Source organism: Limulus polyphemus, unplaced genomic scaffold (assembly GCF_000517525.1).
Source record: "Limulus polyphemus unplaced genomic scaffold, Limulus_polyphemus-2.1.2 Scaffold7871, whole genome shotgun sequence".
Taxonomy (NCBI): Eukaryota; Metazoa; Arthropoda; class Merostomata; order Xiphosura; family Limulidae; genus Limulus; species Limulus polyphemus.
In genome coordinates, this window is record NW_013673481.1 from 14,377 (window position 1) to 25,442 (window position 11,066).

At 34.8% G+C, this 11,066-nt stretch overlaps 1 protein-coding gene across 5 annotated transcripts in view; it reads left to right on the forward strand.

Moving 5' to 3' along the window:
• Positions 1 to 11,060, forward strand: part of LOC106474929 (mitochondrial fission process protein 1-like) — an 18,590-nt gene extending 7,530 nt beyond the window's left edge. For all 5 annotated transcript variants that reach the window (XM_022403186.1, XM_022403184.1, XM_013935627.2 and 2 more), the window contains one exon: positions 8,385 to 11,060. In XM_022403186.1, the coding sequence (XP_022258894.1) occupies positions 8,385 to 8,681 (297 nt within the window). In that variant the 3' untranslated portion in view covers positions 8,682 to 11,060. The remainder of the gene's footprint in view (positions 1 to 8,384) is intronic.
• The last annotated feature ends 6 nt before the right edge of the window (positions 11,061 to 11,066 follow it).

Consider the following 11,066-nt stretch of genomic DNA (forward strand, 5'->3'; position numbering starts at 1 on the left):
ATCCTTGTTAAGACAACCTCAGTCCAACATTCAACACCTGGATGTTTAAAGACTCCAGCTTTATGCATGGAAATTATGCAGTCCTTTGCCCATCCATAGGGGTTTAAATTATACAGTTTCCATTTATTTGACTGTATCCTCCATCAACCTACTATGGCAATCTATTGATGGAAATTGACTATATATTGTCAGTGGTGTCTTCAGTGAGCCTTCAACCCACTTCATTCAACAGACCATAGTTTCAAGTTTTTTGACATGGATTTTAAAAGGTTTAACTTCTACCTTGCATTATATACAACATCCTTCACTGTATCCTTCCTATATTTAAACAATTTTAAATATAAAATATCTTAGAATCAATATTTTGTTATTATGAGATGATAACTCACCTCTCTCACATGCACTATCCTACCAAAAGTCATGGGACATGGGTAGTTATGAATAAAAGGTCTTTATTCCAAGAAATTAATAGTATGTTGGCCTGCCTTTGGCCTTAATGACTGCTTCAATGCATTGTGGAAGACTGTCTACTAATTTCTGGTAGAAAGCTGGTAGTATTGTGCTCCACTCCTCCTTTAAAGCATCAGTAAGCTCCACTAATGAAGATGGCCATATTGGCCTTGCCCTAATTCTGCATTCCAGTTCATCTCATATATGTTCTATGGGGTTGAGGTTGTGGCTCTGTGCTGGCCACTGCAACCAATGTTATTCTCTTCAAACCACATGTTCACAATTCTTGCTTTGTGACATAGAGCATTATAATGTTGGAAGGTGTAAGGGCCAGTACCACAAAATTGCCACAATGTAGGACACACAGAATCATTCAGAACATCAATGTAGGAATCAGCATTCATGAATCCATGCATTGTGACCAGTAGACCTAGTCCATACTATGAGAAAGAAGCACTCCCAGACCATGATACCACAACCTCCAAACTTCACTGTTGGGACAAAACACTCTGGTAATAAGCATTCTCCATTTTTGAATGTTATTAGTCTGTATTCTTTGGTGCATTATAAAAAAAAAAAGATTGGTTAAGATTCCTGTTTTTCGTGTTTATTCTTTATGTATAATTATAAAAGTAATTAAAATGTAAAAATAGGGATCTTTTTAGGTGAGATTACATTAGGTAAAATAAATAATAATAATAATAATATTGTAATAAAAATGTTTTACAAGGCACACATGTGAGCAGCTCGTGGGTAATGTTTCCAAGTAATTTACAACTTATAATGGTAAGGATAGTAGTTAGACACGGTTCAAAGGGCAATAAAACAATAAAATTTAATTATAAATAGATGTATACTGTTGTGAACTTAGAGCTACTTAGGATAAAGGAATGTTACAAAGTCTGTTGAAATAGACTGATTCCGTTTTAAGATAGGGTTGAGAAAATAACAGATAAACTATAAAGTTCTACTGAAAGAAATGTTTGAAATGCATTTACGAGATTTTGGAGATGAGGAAAAGTATTTTTCATTTTAACATGAAAATTACTTTACACACGGACTATTCAAAACAAATACTTAATATATTCATGGAAATATATTTATTTTATTTTACTTCACTAAAAAAAATATTATTATTTTTTATATGTGAAAGACTTATAATATTAACTGAAAGACTGCCAAATTTTGTGAAGATATACACACTATATTGAAAGTTAGAAGTATAAAATCTATAAAGACTTTAAATGAATACAAAGAGGTCATGTGGTCGGTCAAATTGACTGAGCCCGTGTTGAGAGTTAAAAGGCCTCCTACTCCCATCTCTTCAGTTGAATTTCTTTCTCCTCAATTGGGAATGATCTGTTAGAATAGAACCTTCACCTCATTTGCCTATCTGGTCAGCTTGAGGATCAAGCCCATTTCCTTCTATTTTGCTTTCTAGTTTCCCTGTTTCACATTTTTGGTCTTTTTCTCTCGTCACTTTTATATTCTCTCTCCTACCTCCACCTGTTGCCTGAAACATTTCTTAGTGCCTCTGATGGTTTCTGTAGACATTTCTTCCTTAATCTGTTTCACCACTTCTTCTGCTCTATACCTCTGTATGCTGTTCTCTGCTACTGGAACTCGTTTGGTCAGGTTACATTGCTCTTTACTGTATCCCTTCCTTCTTCTTGTGCATTTATTATTTGTCTTTGCCTTTCATTGTGTAAATGGGTTCATTGCTGTTCTTTGCCCTCTGCTGACCTGGACAAATGTTATGACTTTTGTCTTCGTTATTTTCCTGAGTTTTTCCTCTTTCTTGACCTTTCCCTTTACTCCTATTCTTTATCTAGATTAATCTCCTCCTCAACTTTACATTCTAAATTCCAGGCCTTCCTCTTTCTATTTTCATTTTCTTCTATCAGATATCTCATTCATAACTCTTCTTGCTAATGTGTGTATGTGTGTGTCTCTCTCATCTGGGTGCAGGCACGTGCACACACACATTTCAGTGGGTGCCTTTCTCTTCTTTTGCTGTTGATCTCAATTTCTGCTGACAATTATTTTTAATTTCTCCACCTTAATCCATTTCTTTGCTCCTTTTCTCTTTGCATCTCTTCCCACTTCCTCTTCTCCTCACTCGGATCCCATCTGTAGCCTTTTTCATCTGGTCTGTGGTTGGACACCTTTCTAAACATCTTTCAACCCCTCTTGTATTTGTTGGTATCCTGAGAGCCTTTACTTGCCTTATTTATGGCCCGGGGCTAGTGTCTTCTTTTTTTTTACTACCCTTCTACCTACCCCCCCCCCCCTTCAGTTTTATATTGTGGCTACTCGATTGTGGAGGGAGCTAATTTTGGGCTTTGTGCACCCAATAATTTATTGCTGGGGTCCGTTTTACTCTTCTATGAATCTGTTCTCAAGTAATATTCATGGTTAATGGACCCTACCCATACTACTTTCTACATTCCCTTACCAACTCTAAAAACATATTTCTCCCTTCCTTAATGTTTTCTCTCTGAGTTAGGTACATTTTTCAATGAGGACAGAACTTGCAACATTTGGATACTGGCCAAGAGCTCACTCCACAGCCATGTGCTTGACCTTCTTGCTCTTTGTCGGGCATATTCCCATTCCTGCTCCTACTGATGATTTACTTGATCATGCTCCACTCAATCTATTCAATGGTCTTGTCCTACTCCAACTGTTCTTGTAACTCCTCTTCCAGGGTCTTTTTGTTTTGGGAATTAATCGTACACTTCTATTCGCACCCTTTGCTGGAAGCTTCAGTCTTAATGGTTGACCACTTCTCTCAGCCAGTTTGTATTCTATCAACAGAATAACCTCTACACCATCAGATCTTCCATGGGTCTTACTCTTGGTTGGAACATCCATCTTGAATGATTTTTGCCACCCTTCTCAATTACAGGCTTCCTCTCTTATGGAGATTACACACCTATTGTTGGTGCCACCTTGACCATTTTAGCCTTGGTCTGTTTTATATTTGGACACCCTCTTTCTTCTTCCCATTATATCCCCCCTCTCTTTTTTTCTCATTCTCATACTTCCCTTCTACATAGAAGGGTATCTTCCCTTCACCCTCTCACCTAGAATTTGCCCAATCTGTTCCCTATCTAGCCAGAAATTTCTTCTAATGTGGCATTATTCTCATTACATCCTATCATCATTCCACAGTATTTGTCTATCACCATCTGTGGTAGTTTTTGGCCTTTGATTCTTTAGCCACCCCTTTCCCTCTGCATTAATGATGTATACCACCTTTCTTACTCAACTGTTTATTGATGGATTCTTGGTCTCAGCATTTCCTAGTTTCAGAGGGACATGTCCCTGGTACCAGGAGGTTTTTCTTCCCCTGTCCTCTCTGTTCTGTTCCGTTTCTTCATTCTCCTTAGTCCTTCTAGCCTACATTCCGTGCCTAACTGAGACCTTAATGAGATTTTTCACAATCTCATACATGCCTCATTTGAATCATTGACTTTCTGGCTTTTATATTGTTTTTCTCTCCTGATTTGTTACCTCCTATCCGTCTTCTACAGTTACTCTTGTTAGTTTAGCTGCTTTTCACACTCTCTTCCACCGTATGTATATTTTCTTTTCCCTAACCTATTCCTTTCTTCCTGGAGCTTCAACTGCTTAGGAGATACACCTTACTTCTCTCCTATCTCTCTTTCTTCTATTTCTTCCCTATTGGACCATTTTCACCTAGCTCGACTCTTGAGTAACTTCATTTTCACTTAGAACATAGATCTCTTCTCCCCCCCCCCCTTAAATGTATTATCCATTCCCCTATTTTCAAGCATTCCCATTACTTTTTGTACAGACTTGGTTGAAATCCAGTTATGATGCCGTGGTTTGATTACTTGATAATGAAAAACAGCTTTGAGAACATCTCTAAAGGAAGATGGAATATGATTGGATAGAACAAAAATTAGGTTATCATTTAGTAATAGAGTAAATGTGTAGCTTTAATCGTTTTCTTTTTATGATTTCTGTAATTGTTTATTTCAATTTCGTATTTTTTTTTGTTATGAACAGTAAAAACATTTGTGTTAAATTATGCAAGTTCGAAAGGTGCAGGAATTAATTCACTGAAAAGATAACTTGAGTTAATGTACATAAGCTTATACAGTTAAGAGACAAATTGTACAGTTACCAAAGAAAGCTCTATTAAAGTTTAATGTAATGACAAATGTACAATGTTTGAAAGTTTGGATATCATCAGGTTAAAGTAGTTCTCTCTCTCTCTCATTACCCTTGTTGTGATAGTAGCATGTTTACCTCCTCTCACCTCTCTAATTTTCCTGATTCAGTGCTGCACTTTACATACAAACTTTTTCACTAGCCTTGATGCCCCCATCTACTCTCATGCAATATTTCTGCTTGATAGCATGCAAATGAGCATGTGACAACCCTCCATCAAAAGGAGTACAACATTGCCTCGTAGCACAACTGACTTCCTTCAGACTGATGGTTCAATCATCAGTTCTTGATTTGGTGGTGTCTCTTGCATGAGATTTCTCATCATCAATTTTTCACTGAACTATCTACAACACCAACTATTAACTATTATGAAAATATTTTTTGTTCTTATTTTCAAACAATTCTATATCTGCAAATTTTGTGGCTTTTATTTTCCATGTCATGAATTACAACAGAGACAGTCATTTTCACGCTGTCTAGTGTTGAACATTTTGACTTTATTCCCTTTAGACAGACAACCACAAATTGAAAGAGAAAAACTAGAATCAATTATTAAGTGGATTAGGGTAGAAAATAGGATAGAATTAGATCACGTGTCAGTTGTAGTTTGAATAATAGAAAAACAAGAAGAAGAAAAAAAGTTAGAACATAAAACTTAGAATTTGAAAGAGGATAAAAAATGTGTTTTTGAACAGAAATGAAAATGATGTGAGTAGAATTAATGATAGATAAAGAAGATAAGGAAAAGTTTTTGAAAAAATTAATGTGAATTTGAAATTGACACTAGTGAGGGTAGGAATGAAGGTTTAAAAGAGAAGAGGATAGGGGTGGTTGGATCGAGAATCTAAAGAGTGAAGAAAGTAGAGAGTTAATTGAAAACTCTTCAAAGGACAGGAAAAGAAAAGTAGAGAAATAGAAATTATTAAAACATCTAAGGAGTTTTTTCAAACTTTTGAATACATTTATGAAAAATAGAAAGGACATTTGACCAACAGTATGTGGAATAAGGAAAGGAGGAAATCGAGTTGAAAGAGGAATAATGAATGAGGAAAATTTTAAAAGTTTAAGAAAGAAAGTAGACTAGGACAAGGTGTTGAACTGAACTTTATAGGAATGTAACAGAAAAAATAAATTAGTGTTAGCAACTATGAACAGTATGCAGAAGACAAGATGTATAAAGAAAAGGAGAGAGATGGATATCTAACCATTTTACATTGACTATAAATTATAGTGGTGTCATTACTGAATGTGATTTACAAGTTAATGACTAGAAAAAATTACAAAAACTTTTAATGAATTGTTAATACAAAGGAAAATATTAAAGGAAATCCAAGTAGGATTTCAGAAAGGATATGCCATCAGATATGATAAATCTATAAGAAATGTCTTGATAGAAACAAATTACAAGAAAGATGACAGATATATATATATATATATATTATAGGTTTTAAAAGCTGTTTTTGATACTTTGTTTAGAAAGAAGTTATTTGAATATCAATGGAGATGGTAGGAATATTTAGGAGAACATTAGATATGAAAAAGGTGTATGTAAAGAAACCATAAATAGAATTAAAGAAAGAGTTTTTGGACAGTGAATGCAGTTGAACAAGAATGTATGTTTATGAATGTTACAGTATATTTAATGTGAATAACATCATAATGATGGTGTATTATCCAAAGGAAATGAAGAGCATCCTTAGGATACTTGAAAAATATTTGGAGTAGAATATATATAAAATAACTAAATTTAGATAATTAAAGGATGATGGCTTTTAGAAAGGAGAAAAGAACAGCAAAAAATTAAAAATTGGGGGTGGAAAGGTCAGCAGTTAAAGATGGTTAAAAAATCTAAATATCTAGGATATTAGTTTAGTAACTGGAATATAACCAGAGAACTGATATAATACATTGAGACAGTAGCTGCAACATAGAATGCAACAAAAAGAAGTAGGATATAGATACATTTGCACTATTTGAAAGCCTGCTAAATACTTTTATTAACTATCTAAAATAAATCTTGGGATAAAGGAAAGAAGAACCAGTAGATAGAAAGCAACCAAAATATTAAAACAGATGTTGGATTTGGACAAAAATATACTCTACATTTGGTAGGTGGAGGTAGGAAGAACCAATATGGCTGATTGTACAATGAAACAAATTTGTACATATGTTTTAGACATATTGAAACTAATGGAATGAAAATGACCAAAACATTGAAAGTGGTAGAAGAAGAGAATTTTCAAGAAGAGTGGAAAGAGAGATTAAGGAAACTTGAGTTGAAAAACAAAAGATTAAGGAGGCAATAATAATAAAACAAATGAGCAAAATTGGGGTACAATTGAAAAATCTATGGAAAGATAAAAAACGGAGATTGAAATATAAATTCAACTGTAACAAGTGTAAGATGTGGTTGTGTAGCAGATAAGACAAAAAATGGGCAAAGGAAACAAGAGTCGGTAATATATAATACATATATATAGAATTGGAAGGAAATTTGGAGATGTCTAGATATGGAAAGTATTAGAAAAAGAAACAATAATTGTGAAGTATATAAACAAGTTTCACACAATCCTTCATTAAATAAATTCAACCAAGGCACAGATTATATAATGTGGGGTATAAGAGTGTCCTGGTTTTTGGAGGTTACTGTGGAAATGGGATGTACATAGCACTTACATTGTCTTAATCCCCATTTGCTAACCCTCACATGTAAAGAAAAAATAAATAATAAAAGGTTAAAATAAAAGAATAGGTATTAGCAACTATTAACAACATATGGGAGACGACGAGATGTTTAAATAAATGTAGAGAGACAGATCTACCCATTATAGAAATTAAGAAAAGAAGCAAAGATTAAAAACTATTTACTTGTTATTCTAGTATAACTTGCCTGCTGTGCAACTGATAGTAACTTATTAATTTGAGCTTTTGCTGCCATAACTGGGCTGAAATGGTAACTTCAGTAGGGAAGGTATTCTTACTTTCCCCATTGATAGGAACTTATTTCTCTCTCATTTTTGTTTTTAGAGTAGTCACCTTCCCACAACTGTTTGCAGGTAATGAAAAGTGATATAGATGTGGACTTGAGCACCCACATCTTTCTCTCTTATTTAAGTTTTCTTATTTTTACCATCTTATTTATTATTTTCATTGGGTGAGGTTTTGCAAAAAGAGGTTAAGACTGATAGACAATATATTCTCATTGCTACATGGTCCTACTTCCAAAATCCAGGACACATCTTATGCTCCACACTATAGCCTGTGCCCTGGTGACATTGTTCTCGTTGTGCAGCATTATATTTTTAAGGTTTGTTTTATATTATAAATTTTCTATTTCATAATAGGTTTGGTCTTGCTTCTTTTAATGCAGTCCTTAACTGTTTAAATAATGTTTATTTTTGCATTATAATAAGGAGATAATATATAACAAGTTAAATTTTGTAAATCATTTATAGATTTTATGTTCAAATTATATATAATATAGTTGAAACATTGAATTGTAATATATATATTATAGGGTTAATCTCCTTCCAAAAGGCTGTAAGCCTAAAAATAAATTTGAATTTTCATTATTGTTGGCTAGTATAGTACTTTGTTTTAAACTACTGTTTATTCTCAAATTCTTTTGAGCCAAACTTATAATAAATTGTTTAAATTATATATATTTTTTTTCTTTTGGACTACATTTTTAGAACTAATTTTCAAAAGAATTAAATCAATTTATTGTATTCAAGGTACAGTCAACCAGTAAGGAGATGCAGCATAAAAAACTGTTTCATGTTGCTAGTGACACCTTGATATGGCAGAGTCTGGCATCTGTAATCATCCCAGGTTTCACCATCAATCGTGTCTGTGCTACTTCTCTGTTTTTCTTGAGAAAGATGACATCTCTTCCACCTGCCACTCGAAAATGGACAACAACTGCACTTGGTCTTGGTTGTATTCCTTTCATTGTTAAACCCATAGACAATTTTGTTGATTACTTAATGGACAAGACATTTCGCCACTGGATAAAGATCTCTGAAAATTAAGATAACCATGGCTCTAGTCATTAGCTCATTTTGTAGTTTGTTTTATAAGCTAGTTCCCTCCCATGTGAATTATAGTGTCGTATGTTTAGGTAGCTGGTTGAGTTTATTTATTATTTATTTAAAGGCTACTTTTAAGAAGAATTAACCATTTGTGTGTACTAGTTACATATTTAACATAAAGCCAAGTATACTTGTTTTATAGATTGAACTGAGGTTACATAGTCATCTAGCACATATATTTATTTTGAGCTTTTAGTTGTTATAAATATTTTTCTTGCATATTTAGATTGTTAAATACTTTTTAAGCATATTTAAATTGTATTTATTTTTATCCTAATTTGTGTAATCTAACTTTAATACAATAATGTTTGGTTTAGTTATTGAGAGTGATTAACATAGTTGAGCATACCCCAGCATGTCTCGATAGGGTAATTGGGTACTTGAGTTCTGCTATAGGTATAGCTAATCAAGGTCAGGGTGTAGAATATGTCCCTTTTAAGGTCTATTAATAATTTGATAAATGTAATTGGTAGCCAGTACATAGTTCATGTTAGTTTAATTGGTTGTAGTATAGTAGCATGGCTCAATCATTCATTCTAGATTAACACAGACTGATGTTATCTTATTCATCTAGATTCATTAACAAGAAAACTGAATTGCAATCAGCATGGTTCTTTACATTGACTGAATTGCACATGATCATGATTAGACATGCAAACAAAATTCTAGTATATAGGCTATGAAGATGGAATATGTGGACAGAATTCAAGTAGAGACCATTTTTTAGTGTAACTATAAATATACAGTTGTTAGTAAGTGCATTGTGTTTCTACGAAGTACTCATTAACTTGGCTTAATAAATTATTTTTTGATGGTACATTTCATACATAATGCAGCTGATATGAAGTTTCTCAAGTAAAATACTTGGGAAAAACAAGACAGTTTGAAATCTAACTCGTACTGTATGTGCTTGCATTTCCTTCCATGTTGCCTTCCTCTCTCTTTTACCAGTGCCTGCTACATGGTTCTCCAACATTAACTGTGGATTTGTTTGTCGACAGCTTCAGCACCTTCAGTGGTCCTAGTCACCACGTGGTGGATACAAGTCTGTTGGGACCAGTCTTTTGTGCTCTGCTGCTGTTTTGAAGTCCTGTAACACAGACCCTTGGGTTCTGCAGGTTGTTTCCAAAGGGCTCGTTCTTTTTTTGTTTCAGTTCCCCTTCTCCCCTATTCCTTCATCCTATATCCTTCCACCCGCCTTGGGATCCCATTTCCAGCCAGCTCCTTTCTGAGGCAGTTCTAGATCTTCATGAGGGTGCTGTAGAACAGGGAGATCCTTTTCAGCTGGGTTTCTATTCCCATTTGTTCATAGTCACCAAAAAGACTGGAGAGTGGTACGCCATCATTGACCTCTCTTCCTTGAACTGCTTCTTAGACCTTCCTTGATTCACCATGTAGTCTTTGGGTGACAAAGTTAGATGTCTCAAATGCTTACCTCCATCTCTCCAGCATTATATTCATTTTATCCATCTTGGTTTCTTCTATTAGGTACTTTGTTGGGTTGTCAAGGCCTTTGCCTGTCTTCTCCATAACAGAGGCATTTTTTTCTCACCATTATATGGATGACTGGCTGGTTCTAGCTCCTTCGTGTGCTACTTCTTCCCTTCACACTTAGTTTCTTCTTCAAGAGGCTGCATGAGTAGGGTGGCTGGTCAAGGTGGAGAAGTCCTTCCTCTCCCACATTCAATATCTTGTTCATGTCAGTATATTCCTGTCTCGGCTGGGCTCACCCTTCTTTCCTTTGCCTGTGATATATGGAGCTTCTGGTTTGGAACATTTCTTCCTCTCTTTCTTCAACTGTGCAAAAGATTCTATCTGTTTTAGTAATGTGGACTTATTTGGAGGCCCTAATTTCCCTCAGTCAAGCCCACATGTGACCTCTTCAGTGGGCTTTACAAGATAAGTGGAACCTCATTCAGGATCCCTTAGATGTTCCTATCCATTTCCCTCTTTCCCTTCATGTGGATTTTGCCTGGTGGTTGAGCAGAGACCCCACCACAGTGGGTCTTCCTCTTCCTCCTCCTCATCTGGAGGTGCATATCTGGACATGCAAAATATTTTGGGCCATTGGTCTATTGATGAGTCATCTGTACATGTTAATCTCTTGAAACTGCTTGCTGTCTGTCAGGTTTCGTTTCACTTCCTTCCATCTTTCCAGAACCAGTCTGTTATGCTCCATTCTGACAACTCAGTGGTTCTCGTACATCACTTACCAAAGGGGCACTTGGTTGAGGTCTCTTTGTTTCCACATGTTAAAACGTCGAAACATGTAGAGTCGTCAACTTTTTGAAGGCCATAGATAGGCCTAAATAAAATGTTTTTAAT